Below are 21,138 nucleotides of genomic sequence, written 5' to 3'. Positions count from 1 at the left end.
GGGACTTTTCTGATGTATTCAACATATTTCAGCATACATGATACTCCACATATGTTTTTTTTTTCTCAGAAGCCAAATCAGTGAAAGTCTCCTTAAGAAAAATTTGTCCTTAGAGTACAAAAGCTTCATCAAATGGGAACACAGAAGAAATAAAAAGAGTGTCCTCAAAGAATATATAACATGTATAGGGTCAGACCAAGCACTGTCAGATTAGGAAGGTCCTTACGTGATATGTAACACTGGGCAAAAATTATTACAATTGAGCCTCAGTTTACTCAGCCAAAAATGAGAAGTAATAATTTCTTCCCTCTCTATCTAACAGCAGTATGATCAAGATCAAGATAGACAAGATGACAATACCTTTGAAGGAATTTTGTGGACAGCAAAAGATTAAGCAATAGAACAGAATTATTAAGTCATCAATATTTGAGGGACAGGCACCAGAAGATCCCAAATTTCCCAATGTATTACCCCACTCTTGCCCTTCACTGACTGCATAGTGCTAGAATCATCTCTTTGGATTCATCTTGTAAATTCCTTTGGCTGAGAACAGTATTACATTAATAGTCATTAGGATAATAGAATAAATTAGTTTAGCATTGCTCTAGCATATAGTAGGGATGTGTTAGAAGCTGTGGGCCTGAACAAGGCTTTGAGTAAAGGGTGAAAGAGAGATGATTTGGAGAGGGTAGCACAAAGTGGGGTGTGGCATTGAGGACTGAGGGCATTCTGGGACACTCCATGGAGAATCCTTAAAAGGAAAGTAAAGGACACCAAAAACATGTATTGCTTAATTACAGCACCAATTTCCTAAGGATACCTTTCCTGTTTAATCCACCCTTTTGCCCTCCTCAAGGTCAGTCCCATCAAAGGAACACAAATTTAAATTCTTCACCATTTTACCTTAATCAAGATAGCCACAGCGAGGAACACTCAGAGCAAACAGTCTATCTTGAAACTATCCTAAAGAGGCCAGCAAGAAGTCCTCTCCAGAGTTATAATGCAATGCCCCAGTCGGAACCATCCTATACTGAATTATACATGGGTGCTGACAAGGAGGTAAAGTTTGTCTTCAAGAACCATCTTCCTTTTACTCCTTTCCCCCATATACATTTCTTTGTCACCTTCCTTCCTTTTGAAGGTGATGCCCAGTGGCTCTCTACCACCCCACGGATTGTCATTAAGCTTCTCACCCAAGTCTTCCGTCCTAGACAAAATATCAGTTAAGACTATGTTCTCCCCAATTTAGATTATACATTTCTCTCTTCTCATCCAGCAAATTTTGCATGACTGGCAAGATTTTGTTAACAGGAACGGATTAATTCGAAGCAAATACGTAAATGACTGGTATTATTTCTTTCAGATATCATTTGTTTTAGCTGTAGAGGCCTACCCTCATGCAATAGGTACCATCTGTTCTGGTCAGACGTTGTGAGGGTCCTTCCACTGCATCTGGGGCCACTTCCAGAGGTCCTGACCTTTGGCTTGCCCAGGACCCTGATGATTCTGAAGCAGAGAGTCGGGCTGACGACTTTTCATGACTCTTTCTCCTTAAATACAATGCATTTGCAAGTCAAGACATCACCTTCCTAATGTCACTGGTCTTATTGGAGAATGAAGCATGAACAATCAGTACCTACAACCCAATTGTATGGATTCATAAAATAATTTCATAGATACGATTCATGTATGATATTGTATATGAGAAGCTAGGCGGCACAGTATATATGTAAATATGGATACAGTATATTTATTTATCTATATGCACCTATGTGTGAATAAACACAAGTTACTGCAACAGTTACAATGTAAATACTGTGTTTTCATCATCTTCTTAGATAGCAAGCCCACCTTCTTGACTCCAAGCTAGCCAGGTCGCACAGTCCACCAGGGGCAGGTCCTAGGAGACCTTGCTAAACAGTGAGAAAGAGACTACAGTGGAACCTCTTTGAAGACATTGCTGTCAACTCCACCTGGACCTTGAGGTGTCCTCCCCATTTACATATATATTGTCTCCTCACAGAACCAGCTGCATCACCAGAAGATCTATTTCAACCTTCTGCTACCTCTGGCATTGCAGACCACTTTTCAAGCCAATCTGATTCAGGAAAGTCTGCTGCTAAACAAAGGAAAGGCCTATATGACACTGTGATATCAACAATCAGGCATCCATTTTCTCACACATCTAAGAAAAACAGTCTAGTGGTGAGTCAGGTACTCTGATAGTTTTTCTACCTGCTTTCCACACCCTTACAAGATATAACATTGTGCAACAGTTGTCTGCAAACTTGCTTGGGCTTTTAGCCCATGTTATCATTGAAAAAGAAAACAATTCTGTTGGATCCATCTCCCCACAACTAATGAGGCTGTGTGTTACACAACTACTTTTCTTCACACTTACTAGTAAAAGTCACTAGAATTAAGATTCTTTGAATCCTTGCCCCAATGTAATCCTTGGCTTCATTGCTACCAACTCTGAAGATGAGTTAATTAATTGTGCCCTTACTTAGGGAATGGCCTGGGTCACAGGACCCCCACCCTCCTCCCTGAAACTGACCAGGGCTCAGGACTGATTCACCAGCCCCTGAGCTTTGGGTGGGCTGCCTGCCCAGATGTCAGGGATCATTGTTGGGTTGTCTTTGGACAACTCCTCCTCATCTGTCCTTTTGTTTGGCGTTCAGAGGTGACCAGTGCACTGTTCCTGAGCTTTTTTTGGGTTCTTCTTGACAGAGATACTGGGTGGAGAGTAGTTTGCCATGCCCTTCTACATCTTACACATGAGGAAACTGAGGCAAACAGTTGTATCTGAGGCTGGATTTCAACTCAGGGAGATGAGTCTTCATGAGCCCAGGCCCAGCTCTGTCCACTGAGCAATCTAGCCTGGCTGCCCCTTGTTCTTCCTATTCTGACATCGAACCTGGGGTGGGGACAGCCCACTACCACCTTGTCACTCGAGGTGGCTTGGTGAGTATTACATTTCTGCACAAAGGACATTGGAGGGCTTCGGGGGGGGTTCCAGTGTGAATCTTTGTAGAACTGTTTGTAGATTGTTTCTTGTGAAGTGATGGGCAAAATTAATTTTTTTTCAGGCTTAATTCGAGTGGGGAAAATGAATACTTTTGGATATATTATTATTATAAAAAAATCAGGTGTTGATGGTTTCTGGTATCCACTAAAAAAACTACTTGTTATTTTGGAACGTGGGAGCTAAAAATCCGTGTTCTTACTTTGGTGACTAAGGACATGTCAGCAAAACAGGAATGTTGCTGAGGGGCCAGCACTTAGCTTTGCCCCTTCTTTGAAATCTCCTTTTTTATTTCTGCTTTGTTCTTTTTTACTTTATTCTCTGTCCCCTACCCCCATGGTTGATCCTCTCTCACATTGTAAAGTTTTGACTTTAAAAATCTTGACAAAACTGTATACTTTTTTTAAACTGGGAAATTAAGCCGAAACTTTATCTGCTTTGTTGGAAATGTGTCAAACATACACTGGTGTTGGCAAAGACTGAAACATTTGATGCTTTTTCTAAGCCTTACTATAATATCCCTAAAGGAAATTAAAAGTGTTTGCATGTGTTCATTAAAATCATGTCCTACATCTTGAATATGTGCAACTGCCCAGCTTTAACTAAGCAACCCTGCCCTTTATTCAATTGAATTCAAGGCCCAGAGAACTCTTGTCTGGTGACAGGAGACCAGAGCACCTGCTTGTCAGAATCCTTCTGCCATGTGGGAGAGAGGAAGCCCTTCACTGTTTTTAGTGGAATTTAGTTGGATCAAAATTAGGTCCACTTTCAACTAAGGTGATACAATTCTGCATGCAGCCCCCCTGGCTTTGGAAAAGACAGCCTAGGGCACCCACGAAGCAATAGGAGTGTGCTTTCTAGTTGGCTGGGATTTAAAATCAAGAGTAATCATTTTTTTGCTAACTCATCCTTTATTCACATAATACCACCATGGTTGCTTTTGCTTTTAAGATCGATCAAACTAAGATAATTTCCTGATGTAAGGGAGAAATTTTGCTGCTCAGGAAAGTACTTTGTTTGCCACGTGACGACTGGTGGTGGCAATAGCAAACTGTGACTTTTTTAAACTCCTTACAAAAGCATATATTTGGTCCATTGACAGAACTTTGATGATAGCTAACATTTTTATATTACCTATTAGAAATCAGGCACCGTGCAAGATATCTTGCTTGACAGATGTATCATTTATGCCCATTTTATAATTGAGGAAATTCGGAGGCAGAGACAGAAGGGTTAAAGTGACTTAGTGTTTTGAGTCTCTATTAAACTTGAAGGGTCTTCTTGGCTAACACTTAGAGAACCCTAATTCCTAAATCACATTGATGAGATAATTTTGAAAGTATTAGAGAAAGAATTTGAACCAATGTCTTTCTTTGACACTGATAGTGATGACAGTAACTTTCTAGTAATCCCTTTGGATACTTTGTAACCAATTTTATAACATTATAACACATTAGCTTAGATACACACATACCCCTCTGCCAAGTTTGATTAAAGAAAGGGAAGAAACTGGGTTCCCTAAATAAAGGCACTCTGTGGCCTCAACTTTTCCTAGGTAACTCTGGGGGAGGACACCCCTTTAGTAGGGTTTACTGAGTGTGCCAATATAGTAGTTTTTTTTTTTTGGTGTCGTGTACTAAGTCCCTTGTTTGCCTTAGATATCAGCAGTTTCTTAGCCAACATTTTTACAGCTTTTCAAAAAAACAACAAAAACTCTAATCCTGCTTAACTGACGAGTCCATTCTCAAGATAACAGGGAGTGAGTGTTAAGGAGGCAGAATTCTAATTTCCTGGAATGAAAATGAGAGTTGTTTCTCCCAAATTTTAACTGCTTCTGCTTTGAAAGCTGGCTTTGGGGTGCCCAATAACATCCAGCACAGAACCTGGCACATAGTAGGCAACAGGCATTTAATAAATAAATGTTGATCATTTACATACTACTCCCATAAAAGAATGAACAGCTTTTTCATTTTTTTTCTTTTTAGGCAATTGGGGTTAAGTGACTTGCCCAGGGGCACACAGCTAGTATGTGTCAAGTGTTTGGTCTGAGGCCAGATTTGAACTCAGGTTCTCCTGACTTCAGGGCTGGTGCTCCATCCACTGTGCCACCTGGCTGCCCCAGCTTTTTCATTTGGAAAAGATATTTTCATTCTGCCATTTAGTGGGAAGCAGTATCAATAGTAATGTCAAAACTTGTGTCAAAATTAGCTTTTTGTCCCTGAAATTCTTGTAAGTAAAACATTCTTGCAAATTTGAATTAAGGGATACTGAATGCCATATCAAGCTTCAGCTTCCAGGAGTACCCAAACAGCAGTGCAAGATTGAATTTAATCTACAACTTAAGGAGGCAAGTATGGTTTGACCTGAGTTTCATTTTGCTTCTTATATATATTTCAGTTTTATTTACTAAAATTGTCTCATTTTTAGGCCATACTGACTAATTTAAATTCTCAATTCCAAGTCAGTGAAATGGATCTACGTTTTGTCATCCCACAAAGCTTCAACACAGAGATTTAATTACCATAATTCACTGTTTGTTTCACTAGGTGAAATTGGCAAGATCTTTCTTTCTCCCTCTCCCTATGTATTCATATCTTTCTGTTGTATTCAGTGTGTAGAGTTAAAGTACATTAAACAAACATGTATACACACACACACACACACACTTTTTTTTAAAGATGTTACTGAGAATAATGAATCATGTTCAAAAAGGAGGAGAGTTTCTTTTGGAGCCCCTCTGAGACCCGAATTATTTGATCAAATTTACCTCCCAATACACCTCTTGCAAAAGGAGAAAGCCCAGAGATGAGCAAAACAGCATCCACAACCTGGGTCCCGAGACAGTCAATGATGAAGGTACAATATTTTAGAGAAGCATTTAATCTGTCTGTAGTTTAAATTATGCATTTCTCTATGATCCATACCCTAACTGCATTTTTAAGAACTAGTGGTATATATTATCCTATCTTCAGAAATGATTTGCTATTGAATATCTTTTTAAATGGAGAGTGCAGTTATTTGTTGTTATGTTGGCTTCTCATACACTAGTGACTCAAGGTACTCCAGCCTGTAAGGGGAGCATCAGGTCTTCATACAGAAGATGCTTGAACATGCTTGAGTGCCCTGAGTTTCTCTAGGTCTGCTATGGTTATTGCAGTGTTTTAAAAAAAGCTGAGACATAAAATCTCATTTAACATTTGCCATCATACATAGGATGTGATGCACAAAATAAGCAAAACCTTTCTTTGCCCATTATACACTCTCCTTGATCAGACCCTAAACTTGCAAGATCTCAGAGCATCAAAGGGAGGTGACGTACATTGCAGGGCCCTCAGACTCTAAACATGTTCAGCTTCTGCTTTGTGCTGCTGCTATTCGTTTTATACTTAGGGGGCAAGTAAGATAGTCCCTATTTCCTAGGGTCATTGGGAAAAGAGAAAGTTCTTTGCTACCCTGACAAGTGCTCCTAGGTAAATAAATGAATCCTTTGCCAAGCAACACTCCCAAAGGCATGCCCCTGTAGTTATGGTTGCTGCCACTGGGTGCTGGTAGACAGTGAACCTGCAGCACTGAGCTCTAGTAGTGATGGAAAACTCCCTTCATGCTTTTCAAGCTGATGGCAGGGGTCCCATCTACAGCAAACCAGTGAACTTGCCAGCATTCCTAACAAGTGGCCAGACAGGCTTTGTTTGAGGACCTCGTCTACCTCCAGTTGCCTTGGAGAAGCAATCCTTCCAACTCTGGGGTAGCATAGCTCTCATTGCTAGGAAGCAAGGCCTAAACTAATGTGCTCAGGGCCAATGGTGGCTGGCATCGTTGTTTTAAAGAGACATATGTGTTGCTATATCCGTCTGACTGCTACCTGGCAGCAGGGGGAGACTTTTGTCCCCAAAAGTCATTGAGCCTCGAGGGGTGCCTTTGCAGAGACAGTCTCTGTAGGATTAGCGCTCAAAGGGTTGTTGTCAGACTCAAATGAAATGTCTGTCACAGGCTTTTGATGCACCTTGGCCATATTCAGTTCTTTATTAGGGAACCATAGCACATCTTGTCATTTATAAACTGTATAAAAATGTCCACTGCAGCAGACGCATTCTAAACCACCAGAAAAAGAGGCTTCCCACAGTCTAGTGGAAGGGATACCGTGTACAAAAGACCCACCCCAACAGTTACCAGCCATTCCTAATCTTAAAAAGAAGTCTGCACCTAGCAGGGATAATAGTGCCTTCTCAAAATTACTGCACAAGAGAACAACATCTATTCCCAAAATCCAGACCATCCAGCCCCACAAGACCCTGAGCACACCATCGGTCTGGAGGAGATCCTCCTCTGCAACAAGAAGCCAGGCGTTTGATACGCTACAGATGAGTCACGCCAAGAGCGGAGCACCAAAAGACAATCTCATGGGTATTTGAGCAGGGAATCATTTTCCGATGGTTTTTACAGGCAGGGGGCAGGCAGTCCCCTGGCTTCAAAGAGCTTAAGACATCAGTCTACCAACACAGGGAATGGACGTAGGAGGAACAGTAAGAGAGACAGTATATGGCTGGATCTGACGGTGCAGAGCTCTGTGCGGGGTCGAGGTAAAAGATGTAAATAAAACAAGGCTAGAAAAGTTAGTAATCTCATGGGAGTGATAGAAAGCTGCTTTTGGAGTTTGTCAATAACAGGAAGGAGTTGAGACATGATGGGTAAGACTTGTGTGCTGGGGTTAGCAAAAATCACTTTGGCAACTACTGTAGGAAAGAGAAAAGGAGGGAAAACAGGAATTCGGCACTTGTTACAAATCAGTTTGCAGTGAGAGTGGTGGGGGCAGCTTTTAGATAGAGTACCTGGTGGTATTTGTGAGTCAAGAGAAAAGAGGAGTTGACGTGATAGATGTGGAAAGAAGAGATAAATGGCAACATTTGGCTGGATGTATCCAGCAAGAAAGTGGGGGAGAGAATGCCTTGAAGTTAGTTGGGTGACTAGAAATAGACAAGATATCAGTGTTTAGGGAGGTTTGGTTTTTTCTTTGTTAATTGTTTTATCCAAAAATGTTCATTTATCTTCTGTTTGAATGAATTTTATTTGTATTAATTGTTGGTTACTTTTCTTAACAGTTGTACTCTCTTGGGCAGATGTGGTGAGATTAGGTACCAAAAAAACCACAAGCACACGTTGTTATAAAACATGGTCTTGAGAGAAGGATAACAAAAAAGCAGAGGAGATTAACCCCAAGGTCAAGGTACATTACAGAAATGTGGAGATCATTTTTATATGTGTATGTGCATGTTACACATATACATAATACATGTGTCTATATACATATATATCATCATGTGTATTACACATTTACATCTGTGTACTTGAATGTCATCTCAGCAAACATTAAGAAATACTAAATTTATTTTTGGAAATATTTCTTTTTCCTTTACAGAAGAAGCCTGCAAACCACTCACAGAATCACTTTAGCAAACTCTCCCCGCACCCTAGTGATTGGGAGAGCTCATATTGAAAAAGTGACTGTGCCTGTGTGGCCCTGTAGGATGCTGAACAACTTTGTTTTCAACCCTAAGATGGATATGAATGAGGATTTCGCAGGTGAAAGAGTGTGCACAGAAGGCCATGAGAATGCCACGTAGGCAGGCAGATTGAACTGCCTGCCAAAATGTGTTTCTAGAAGCACAATTTTAAAAGAGCTGATAGAAGTGCTCCCCAACTCCTGCAGAAGGGGGAGTGCACATTCTTTGGAGGTCCTGGCCAATTCTTGTGGTCGGATCTGGTGGGATAGCCTATCTTTTCAGCTGCAAACAAACCAGCCCCATGATAACTCTGAGTTAGCATAGTTACGCCTCTGGGCAGGGCTAGGCTGTATCTTGCGGTATGTGGTCGGGAAGAATAAAGGTGGTTGTGAAGCAACAAGAGAAGCAGACAGACTGGCCTAAATGCCAGTCAAGAACTGAAAGCCAGTGCAAGGAAGCAGGAAAGGAGAGTTGAGTTTGCAGCCTAGGTTGGGGGCCTTGGACTTTGAAAAGATATCATTATGCCTAATGAGCAGAGGGAGTCTGTTGCATTGTTTGAAGTAGGAATGAGAGTCAAGAGTTTGCATCTAGATTGATTGCATGCCCGGGATTTTGAGAAGAGATCTCTTTATGAATAGAATGGAAGGGGACTCTGTCCCATTTTGTCTTGTTGGAAGAGGTGGAATATGACTTTTTTACTTTTAAAAAATACATATCTGTAATATATACAGTATAACTGTATATGTGATATTCTATGTGTTTATTACATACATTAATGTTACCTATTTTCTTCATTAATAGGATTAGCAGACATGTTGGAAACCACTATCAAACAGAAAACTGCAAACGTGTCTCCTGAGATTGGCACAAATTTACACAAGTGCTCTTCAGGAGACGAAGACCTTTAGAACGTAGATCAGATAATGACTGTAGAGGTTGGTTTTCCTTTTTTCTTCTATGAAACTTTGGAATGGCAAGTTATGATTCGCCCTTGCCATGCCAGTAGAGGTTTCATGAGTTGCTATAGCTAACCTTCAACCCAAAGGGCTGGGCCCTCACCGAATCACAATGACATGACCCATCCATGTAGAATTTTTATTTTATGATGAAAAAGGAGAGCTAACACCTAAACGTTCTTGTGTTATGACAATTTAAACATTTCTTATAAGGTATACTTAGCATCCATACAAAGAATCTTTGACTCTTCAATCACACCCCAGTCTAATTGCAAGTCTTACCAGTTCTCTCTCCAAGGAGAAAGGGATTTATCCCTTTTTTCCCACTACTGTGGCCAGCACTTCTAGGCCCTAATTGCTTCTAGCCCTTAACTGTTAAAATAGCTTCCTAATTGGCCTCCTCTCCACAATCCTTCCCTTCACACAGATCTAACCCATAGTAATTAGTATGCCTCTTGGGCATCTTTAGTTGGCTTCCTCTTCCTTTAGGATTAAACACAAACTCCCAAAACCCACTTTCTTTCATATTGCTCTCCTTCATGTACTCTGTATTCCAACCAAACTAGCCATAACTTAAAGTTATGGATGTCTATATATTATATTTACATGTAATGCAACATATATATCCATATTTTTAACATGGATGGGCATAGATTTACATCATCTTACTAAATATTATCATTGGCCAGGAAAACGCAAGACTACAAAACAATAATTTGGGTAGACCTTTCATTCCTAAAGAAGAATTAGTCCCTAGACTAGTGAGCAGAGGCATAGTCTTTGTTTCATAATTATCTTTATTCTGTCATTTATTACAGCACAGAGATTGATGCCTACTATTCCTAACACAACAGAACAGCTATATGGCCAGAGCATTATATGCGCCGTGCCCCGAATGAAATCGTTAAAACCCTAAAGAAGATCTCTGAAATTAGATGTGGTGAAATAACAAACATTCCACTTCGAGAAGTCGATGTAGACCCCAAAATATTAACACCCAATATTTCACCTTTGAAAAAAACCTGTACATCAAAGGAAAATGTATCAATGTCACATCTCAGCAGAATTAAAAAAACACCAGCACTAGATCAAAAAGTCACATACGTGGAAGAAACATTTGAAACTGGATATGTAAAGAAGGCCACATCAAAAATATCTAGGAAATGTGTAAGTATGGCAGAACATCGTCCAGTAATAACATCAGCTACAGCTACACCTGTAACATCAAATGCGCAGGCCAACACTTTTAACGTCAAAGGAACTACCTCTTTAAAAATAAAATCAAATAAAGAGCCATCTGTCACTGATCAGCCAAGAATTTCCTCACCAAATGAAGAGCACTCTCGGACGGGAGCCAACAAAATAAGTCTAAAGCCAGGTGGTGTGTCTGTAGATGTGCAGGCTGCCCCAGGAACTGTAACACCAAATTACATCAATGAACCAGGAGGCATGAAGAAAGTCATAAGAACCCCAGAGGGAAAAACAAAAACAGAAGACCTAACTGGCCTCAGAGTGCCTATGGCAACTCCAACATCAATGGGCAGAACTGAAAGTAGACAAAGAAAACAAAGTGGCAGAGTCTGCTGTGGATGATGCAAATTCTGTTCAGGAAAATCTTGGGACAACCCCAAAGGAAACTGAAATCCAAAAGAAGCTGATGAGGACAGCAGAGCAGCAAACTGAGGCAGAGGATCTCCCCAAGCAGCTCATGAAGACTCCTAAACTAAAATGTGGCTCCGTGGAGCATCTGACAACAGTGGTCAAGAGACCGATGAGAACTCCTAAGGACAAATTGGAAGTAGGGGAGGAGGAGGTGGGTGGCAATGAAAGATCAATGATGAGTTCGCCTAAGGAAAAAAGCAACCAAAATATGAACATTAGGCCACCTCTTAGGCAGAAAGGGCCATCTGAAGATCTGGTAGGCCTCAAATATAACAGAAATCAACCTGCGCATATTCAAAAGAAAAACACAGAAGAGCAGGCATGCCTCAAAGAGCTTAGGATGACTATTCCAAAGCAAATCCAAAACTGAAGCATAAACAAGTCCCTCCTAATAAAACAAGTACAGAAATATGGATCAGTAGAAGATCTGACCACCACCAGGAGACTGATAAGAATGCCTGAGGAAAAGTGAGAACATTTAATAGAAGATGGAAAGTTGTCAAGAAGTCTGGTAAAACATCACAGAAAAAATGTGATCCAGAATACTCAATGAATGAAAGACCCAAAATACAACTAATACAAAACACACCAAGCAGCCTAGGGAAACTTAGAAGAGAACCCAAAAAAGAAGAAGACCTTCGAGGTCATAGGAATATGACAGTTCATAAGGAAAAGGCAAAACCAGGAGAAAACTTAAAAGGGTTTTAGGAGAGTTTTGAAAATGTCAAAAGTAAAACCAGAAGATCTAAAGAGATTCAAACTGATGGAGAGGGCTAGACCTAAAACTGATCCTGATGAAAGAACAAAAGTTAGTGGTTCTGTTGGTGAAATAACATCTCACACACAACGAAATGAAAAGAAGCCACCAAAGGTCTTAAAAGAACTAAAATTGAAAAAAAGAATGGAGAATACAGGAATGATGGTGTTTTGTTCCAGGAATACAAAGGAAATATTTCCTAGTCAATCATATAAGATATTCCTAAATAGTGAAAAGGAACCTTTTAAGAATTTTCCAGGGATATTAAAGGGTCACAAGGCAGTACTGCACCCTAGAAACAGAAATAAACCTGTGCAGGAAGTGAATTTGAATTGGAGTGAAATCAATGAGTTACACGCAGAAAATGAACAAAAAAGTATCAAAAATTTGCAGGGGAAGACCACTGTGACTGAAGATGGACTGGCTTCAAGAAAGAGAAGCAAGTAAAGTTTCAAAAAGAACATATGCATACAGAGGAAGGAATAGATACCACCTAAGAGTTTCACAGTTCGTGAAAAGATGGAATCTTTAACATCTAGCACAACATAATTAAGTCTGCTAAGAAATCGCAAGAACTCAATTTAGGTTGACCAACTGAACTATGTAAGACAGAGAAAGAGGGGAAGAAACTTAAAGATGCAAGTCCCAATATAGGGATGATGACTTCAAAAACTAGAGGCAAAAACTAGAGGAAAAAAAGAAACTGCAGAAGAGCTTCCCAGAGAAATTTTTGCCATCAAGATCACATAAAAAGGAAGAGAGTATATGTATGGAGTGTCTAGGGAAGAGTCTCCTGGAGAAGAAAGCCAAGGAGAGTCCGTGTCACAGGTCTTCACCATCTAGAAGTAGGGGCATTAGATTACTCCATGCTGCCAGGGTGGCACCCGAAACAAAGCTAAAAGAGCCAAAGAAGCCTGTGAAAGTCCATTAAATTGGATTGAAGTCTAGTGGTAAAAATAAAAAGATACAGGACTGAAAGGATCTAATCCTGTATCAACATCCAGGAACATAAATAACAATGACAAATGCACAGTTATTTGCCTGGATATCTTTAAAAATTCGTTGGTACCTGAAGGAATTTTATGTTTAACTAGAAACAGAAACAAACAACCTCAAGAAATTCATCAGATACCTAGTCTAAAAAAGATTGTTGAAAAGCAGCTTCCAAGCCTGGAAAATAAAGCCCAGGATAGAGTGCAAGAATCCTTTAGAATTGGAAGCCAAAATGAAACTGACAAAGAGCTCTATAGTACTCCTTTGCTGAGGGCCATGGAGATAGCTTGTGCTGAGAACAAAAATAGAGGTATGACTGAAGACCTGTTACATTTAAGGTCTACCTTGAGAAGCAGACACACTACAGAATGGATAGGATTTAATCCATTGTCAAAGGATATCTTACCTTAGGGTAAGATTGGAAAAGCAACTGTCTCCTGATTTTTCCTGACAAAGAGAAAGCAGATCTGTAAAGATCTGCTAATCTTAGCAAAGATGACCCCTCCACCACAGCAGGAGAATCAACCCCAGAAAAAGTCTCAAATTGGAAGAAAACTTTTTACAATACTCTTTTGAGAAAGAGAATAAAATCAGAGACACCTAGTAGCAAACTGTCAGAGCCAATTGATGTTGAAAAGTATAGCCCAGAGAGATGTCTTCTAAAATCTGTCCCACGGGTCAGTGACAATCTAAAAGAAACCCAGTCAGAGCCTTCTTTGTTTACAGAAACCAGCAGCAGTGCTGTGTTAGAAGATAACAAAAACCAGACTCAAGAAAAAGTCGCTGAGGAACCCATAAAATTAAGTAATGACCAGGAGTTTTCAAACTCATGGAAAACAGAAAAACACAACTTAAGCAGACCAGACCACCTCCCATGGCCAAAGTAAGAGTAAAATCAGTATTTGAATTTATCATATGTAAAAGATTCAATTTCTGAAGTACAATTAGAGAAGGATAAACAAGCTTGCTGAACAAGATTGTATATCTATTCAGTTGTGAGGTTAAAGTTAGGAACCTCTTTTGCTTAAGGCAGTTTTGGTGAGAGAGCCTCCTCCCCAATGTAACCACCTCAGAGGTCTTTGCCACCCCTTTTGTACTGGCCACTCCTTTATGGGAAAATTTTTCTATCTCAACATCCTGTTTCTCAGCAGGGAATTATTCCCTTGCTTGGGAGACAAGTTCTATGGCCACTATACAGGTAAAGACCCTTCCCAGGGGAGGGATGGTAAATGTCTCTGCTGGTCTCTTGACTTGCACCACCTGTAATGATGCCTGCAGTGAGTGATGTGTCCCCAGAGCTTTACCTCTGCCAGCTGTACCACCTATTCTGAGGGAACACTCCCTACTTGCACCTATGACCAAATTCCTCCTGCCACTCTCCTGGTAGGTATTTCCTATTTAACCTTCTCTTCCTAGTTGACACACAATATTACTGCCCCCTACTAGCTGTAACACTCTTATTGATTTTTGAAAGTTTCTCTCTTACCTATATAATAGTAGCATGTAATCATACTGATCCATGGGGGCATCCATGCTCAGTACCTTTTACAAACAGGTCCCATCTGTTCCCCTAAGGGATACTCCTTGCTTTGTGGGATGGGTGGGCCAGCTGGTGAGGATTCTGGGGAATAAGTAAAGCAAAATGCCACTACTTGGCAGGACCCCAGGACTGTTGTTCTAGCCACCCAATGTTAAACAACTTATAAGGATTTTGGTGTGTGCTCCCTTGGATTTTTGGCACCACCTCTGACCATTTTCAATATTCTACCCCCGGTACCTCCACTCTAACAAGAGTGAAGCATGGGTTCTGGGACAATGTTCTCTGGGACCTTAAAAGGGAGCAGAGTGTCTCATGCCTTGGTATGGACATTTACAACATCAGTTCATTCTTTCAAACCTGACAGGGACCATGCACCAATTGGCAAATGACACAGCTTATGGCCTCTGGGATATTCAGCAACCTCTGTATTCCCTGGCAAATGTGGTCCTGGATAATCAGATAGCTTTGGATTATCTACTTGCTTAGTGGAGGTATCTGTGCCCTGGCCAACACCTCCTGCTGTATGTATATTAACAACTCTCAATAGCTGGAGCTCAATAGGACTAGAGAAAGTCACCTGGATGTGAGACATCCACAACAACCCTTAGTACACCAGTACATCCTCTCCTTGGGGATCCTGGTTTCTCTCTATGTTAACCCCTATTCTTGTCTCACTCCTGATGATATTCCTTTTCCTTCTTTTTGGCATTGTCTGCTTAATCTCCTTGCCAGATTTGTCTCCTCTAGGCTCAGTGCCCTCCACTTCTGGTGACTGCTCAAGCTGAGTACCAACCTCTGTCCCAGACCACAACCTATCAGCCCTTGGACCTGGCATCGGCCAAGTTCCAGACACTGACTAGAGAACCAACTCCTTGACCAGAGGGACCCCAGCAGACAGGGACAGCTCTAAGCCCAAACCCGGCAGGAAGCAATTTCAGAAGCTGAGACCATCATCCCTAACCCAAAAGATTTTGTTCAAGGGGGAATGTTGGGGTGCTTGGGTGCTTATACTTAGGCGCTTATGTTTGGGTGCTTGTACTTGGACCCCAACTTCTCCCTAGCCTCAGAAACACTGTCCCTTGATAATCATGTGGGATCAATTGGGCCCCAAGGAGGGCCAAAAACCTAAATTAATCTTTTGCTCTCTGAGTGAACTAAACACACCCCTTCCTGTGTCAGCAAATTTCAGGACCAGATGGAGCTGATCAGTATTCTTCCTGTTTGTTATCACTGGGCCCAGGATGTCTGGGACCAGATACTCTCTTGAATAATGGGATTTTTCTTATCTTGAGTTTCAATTGAGAACTGACCACTCCTTAACCACTCCCTAATCCCACCCTGAATCACCTAGTTAGCATATTTGACACATGTTTTATTGCATTTTTTCCTAGATAAACTTTACCTGTACCTCTCTAAGGTTGCAGGATCCTTTAAGAATCCTTGCCCTCTGAAAAGTACAATAAACTTTGCCACCTTGGCTCACAGAATACATGAGTCTGTGAATTCATTCCAGACCACCAGTCCTGTACTCTGGTCTTTGAGGGGTCACAACCTCTCAACCTCTTAGCCCACAACACTCATGTCTAGGGTTTCCCCAAAGAAGGTTCTATGAGTAAAGATACTCAATGTGAAAAGTAGTTATCAAGTTACAAGACAGATTTTGCTTTCCTCCACCTCAAAGGAAATGCTTAAAATCAACAAGATTCAAAATTAAGCATTGACAGAGAATTAAAATATGAAACAATGACCTAGCAACTAATGTATGTTTGGTCATAAACTTCTACCTTCTCCACAGATCTGACAAGTAAACCATTCCTTACTCTCCTCATTTGTTTATATATTCAACCTTGATGTCTAAATAGCATATTCATTTTGACCTTATTTTGGCACACGGTGTAAAATGTTGGTCTATGCCTCCTTTCTGCTGTACTATTTTCCAGTTTTCCCAACACTTTTTGCCAAATATGGAGTTGTTGTCCCAGAAGCTGGAGTTTGGGGGTTTATCAAAAAGAAGATTACCATGTTATTGATTACTGTGTCTTATGTACCTAACCTATTGCACTGATCCACCACTCTATTTCTGAGGCAATGTCAAGGAGTTTTCATGATTGCTGCTTTACAAAACAGTTTTAGATCTAGTATTGCGAGGCCACCTTCCCTTGCATTTCTTTTCATTAATGGCCTTGATATTTTGTTCTTCTGGGTGAATTTTGTTATTATTTTTTCTAGCTCTCTAAAATAATTGTGGTAGTCGGTTTGGTATGGCAATGAATAAGTAAATTAATTTAGGCAAGATTTTCATTTTTATTCTATTAGTTCGGCCTACCCATGAGCAATTGGTATTTTTCAAATTATTTAATTCTGAATTCTTTGTGAGAAAAGTGTATTGTAATTGTGTTCACATAATTCCTGGGTTTATCTTTGCAGGTAGACTCCCAAATATTTTATATTGTCTACAGTTACATTAAAAATCTAATTTTTCTATCTCTTCTTGCAAGGCTTTCTTAGCAATATAAAGAAACGCTGATGATTTATGTGGGTTTATTTTATGAGCTGCATATATAGTGTTGTAATTCAATATTTAATATAGATTAACAGAAATATTAAAACATTTATTTTCTTCTCAAAACTAGGATTTTTAACAGAAACTGATCATAGTTTAGGGCATACCGAATTTCCAGGTAAATACAAAAAAGTAAAATTCATAAAGGCTTACTTTATAAACAAAACATGATAAAATAAGAAATATGAAGGGGACCACAATTGTTTTGTTTTGCTTTATTTACACAGATGCTGGAGAGGTTTGCCGTTTCCTTCTCCAGCTCATTTTACAAGTGAGAAAACTGAGACAAACAGGGTTAAGTGAGTTGCCCAGGGTCACACAGCTAGGAAGTATCTGAGGCCAGATATGAACTCAGGAAAATGAATCTTCCTGACACCAGGCACAGAACTCTGTCCACTGTATCACCCGGCAGCTCTCCTGTGTTGTTCAATTGTTTCCCTAAGCTATTTTATGATAATGATAACAAGAATGATAATAGTGAAGAGAATTAACGAAAATTGTGAAGTATGACAGTGATTTTTCACCTGACATCTCATTCATCTTTATAGCAAATTATATAACAAAGAAGAAAGTGCTTGTATTTTCATTCTAATTTTCTTGATGAGGAAATCATGATGCAAATTAAAATCTGCAGCATTCTCATGAGCTACCACTCTAAAAAGGAAATAGGGTTAGTGGAAGCAATCCTGCTGTACTGTATCATTCAATTAGTTCCCAAGGGCACTTCATCATAATGATAATAATGAAAATATTTGACCTGCAAAAGCGATTTTTCACCTACTATCTCCTTTGCCTTCATAACAATCCTATAACAAAAGAAGGGTGAGTATTTTTATCACAGTTTTCTAGATGAGGAAAGCATGATGCAAATTAACTGACTTGACTAAGGCAGAGAAGGTAACTAGTTAAACACAGCCAAGACTATAATCTAAATCTCAGAGCTTCTTCCACTAGCCAACCCACCTTCTACCTCTTTGATTGTGCCTTCTACCATGATGTTATTGTTTCCAAATGTGCCTGAGAAATAGAATACCTAGAGATGGTTTTCAACTGCCTTCTCCCAGAAGATTACATTAATTCCTTTCATGACACAGAAGAAATTCTAGGGGCTGAAATTATGGTAAGGAACATATGAGGATCAATAGCCATATATGTGAGTTCCTCAGTTGGAAAAGGTAGACTAACCCAAGGGTCACTGGGCATTTGCTCAATTTCCTACAAAACTAACTCACTAGAAATTGGATAGAGAAAGGAAAAACATAGGAAAAACATTCCACCTCATGATGTCATGGGAGTGGAAATAAAAAAGGGCAATGGATATTTGTGAAAGGTGTTACACAGGCAGAACTGAAAAGACTTGTAAATTGCCTGGAAATCCACAAGTTCCCCACCATGCAAGGAAACAGCTTCTATCAAGATGGGGCATGTCATCTCCACCAAATGCCAACCAACTGACACCTCCAAGGCAAGCAAGCCAGCATAGCAAATGCAGCAAGACACCTGAAGGGAGACATACAAGGTGGGATGTGCCAGGGGAATCAAGCCACCACCAGCACTTCCACCACAACCTCCCATGAGACTGATTCACATAAAGATAGCCCAGGACCCTGAACCCATGATCCCTAGCAGTATCACTGTCCCCTAGAACACTGGTCCTGCTTTAGCCCAGTTCCTGAAGCAAGAAGTCACAGAAGCGATCACTGTGGAGGAAGGGGCCCCCTTCCCCACCCCACCAACAGCTGACCAACTGCCACTGATGGACCAGTAAGCCCAAGAACCCAGAGAGTGGGAACACTCCCTACACCAACCAGTCCTACTGCCAAGCCCAGCCACTGAAGCCATCATCCCAGAAACCAACCCAGGAAGGGGATGGGACCTGTCACCTACTTCTCCAGGTCCTAAAGCCTTCACCTCCTCAGTAATCACACTTACTTAAGAACCAGGAAAAAAGTTCTTCCCACCAAAAGTCTTCACACTGTCAAATGGCTCAACATTATAAATGGAGATAAGTGTATTCATCAGTGAAAAGAGCATTACAAAGGACATGTTACTATATGCTTTGCCACTCAACCCATGGACCCTTTATGAGTCATCAAGCCAACAATTCATTAACAGCTGAAATTGCTTATGTTGTCTCTCTCCCACTAGAATGTGAGCTCCTTGAAAGGAGAGGTTAGGTGCCTTTCTTTCTATTTGTATCCTCAGCACTTAGCAAAGCTCTGCACACAGTAAGCTCTTAATCAAGAGCTTATTCTTTTGGCCAAAGCTTTGATTTCCTCACAACATCTGACATGGTCTTTCAAGGACACAATCTCAAAGGTTGGTCTGGCCTCATTTTCTTTGTCATTGTCCAGCTGGGATTTCATCTCTTGCAATAAGGATTTTTTTGTGATGAGCCTGTTTTGAACATTGCTTAGCTCTCTAAGAAAAGAAAATATAAAGGCGGTATTTTCCTTCATACCAAAAAAACTTTAAGTAGCCTGTAATTTTAACTTTTAGAAAATCATGACCAGAGAGTGGATATTTAGTTCATAAACTAAAAGGAAACCACCCTGCATAAAAAGTTAACCATTACTACTGTTGATCACATTCCTTCTCTTTCTCCACCTCCTTCTTCATAAAGGAGAGGAGAGAGGACAAATTATAAGAGTGTATGATGGAAGTTGCACATACAGTTGACAATCATAACCATAAATAGAATGAACTCATGTATGAAATGTGGTGGGGGTAGCATAAAGATTTAAAAATCAGCCTCTAATATTATGTTGTATTCAAAAATATGTACCTTAAAATACAGATTCACATGGATTTAAAATGATGGGCTCAAGCTATGCATTTAAAAGCATTATGCTGAGGAGCCAGCCTACCAAAGGGAGCCATGGCACAAAAAAAAAAAAAAGAAAAAAAGAAAAAAAGATTAAGAAGAACTGCTATAAACTCTTGTCCCTTTCTCCCTAATTTGCCTTGGCCCCGGAAAAGGTGTAAAACGTTAGGAACTATGCTCCTGCCCTGGTCCTGGTGCTGGCCCTGGAGTCTATCAAGTTGCTGAAATAGGCAGAGCCTCTCCAACTTGACCCTCCTATGCCTCTGTGTTTGCCCCAAGGATTTATATCCGAACATTTTCATGTTTCCTTCATGTGGTGAAAAATACAGCAGCGCTGGTATTTTGGACAAACACTTCCCCTGTCATTTACTGTACATGAAAATAACTTGGACTTGCAGAAACACTTTTACAAGAAACCAATAAATCAGTCAAAATAGAAACATAATGCATTGTTTTAAACTGTATGTAAAATCGCCCAAATCTGTGTTCTATATGATGGCCTCTAGTTCTGAAAAACCACTCAGAAGTCCAAGTGTTAATACAGTGAATAAAATGATGCTAATAGGAATACAAATGGGACTAATAGGAAAAACATTAGATTTATATACTTTATACCTAAGGCATCTCAAAATATACACATCATTTATTTTAACCATGGGTTTCTCCATTAAAAGTTGTCATTTTCCAACCTCTGACTGCTCACTACTATTTAATTAAATATCACTTCAGGCAGTCTTCTTTATATAAACAGTATGAAATTAAGGCTAAAACACTGTTAGAGTTAGAAGGGCTTAGTTTCCACAGGTAGAATAATGCAGAGATTTAAAGAATAACAGCTCCAGGAAGTAGTACACTGTAGGTGGGCTCGGGCTTAGCCAATAAAAAGTAAGTTGAAGGTTCTATAAAGGCCCCAAAATCAAGATAAGTGTCAAGCCAGCTCAGACCAGTTAGGGTCAACCTGAGGACACCTGAAAAATGTTAGTGCGCCTGCTTCATGAGCTTCATTACTATTATCTGACACACCCTGCATAAAATTAGAGCCTCAGTAATGAGTCTTGGGACGTATGACCAAGGGAGGGGGAACATACTTGAGCCTATCAAGGGGAAACATGTAAGGAAAGGTGCAACTTGGGAAGGGATGGACCAATCCCGGCCTGGGAGGTTTCCCGCTGAATTCAACTGCATAAAAGCACACTTGCCCTTGCACTCAGGGCCCACCCCTCCTGAAGAGGGGTGGAGCCGGCTTTTGGCCAGAAACATCTAAATCCTCTGGACTTTCTTTATGATAAATTTTCTTGATACTAAATTTTTGGTGTC

At 40.3% G+C, this 21,138-nt stretch overlaps 1 protein-coding gene and 1 pseudogene across 1 annotated transcript; both read left to right on the top strand.

The window, feature by feature from the left end:
- Positions 1-10,361: 10,361 nt before the first annotated feature.
- Positions 10,362-11,547, top strand: LOC144455385 (uncharacterized). Its single transcript, XM_078148649.1, is given in 2 exon segments — positions 10,362-11,020; positions 11,022-11,547. Coding segments are annotated over 2 exon segments (1,152 nt in total). The 3' UTR covers positions 11,515-11,547.
- Positions 11,548-11,865: 318 nt separating this feature from the next.
- On the top strand, positions 11,866-13,461 carry LOC144455384 (uncharacterized; annotated as a pseudogene).
- Positions 13,462-21,138: the final 7,677 nt, after the last annotated feature.

Source organism: Phascolarctos cinereus, unplaced genomic scaffold (assembly GCF_003287225.1).
Source record: "Phascolarctos cinereus isolate Bilbo 61053 unplaced genomic scaffold, phaCin_HiC Scaffold_288;HRSCAF=887, whole genome shotgun sequence".
In the NCBI taxonomy this organism is placed as follows: domain Eukaryota; kingdom Metazoa; phylum Chordata; class Mammalia; order Diprotodontia; family Phascolarctidae; genus Phascolarctos; species Phascolarctos cinereus.
This window is presented reverse-complemented; position numbering and strand designations above follow the sequence as displayed.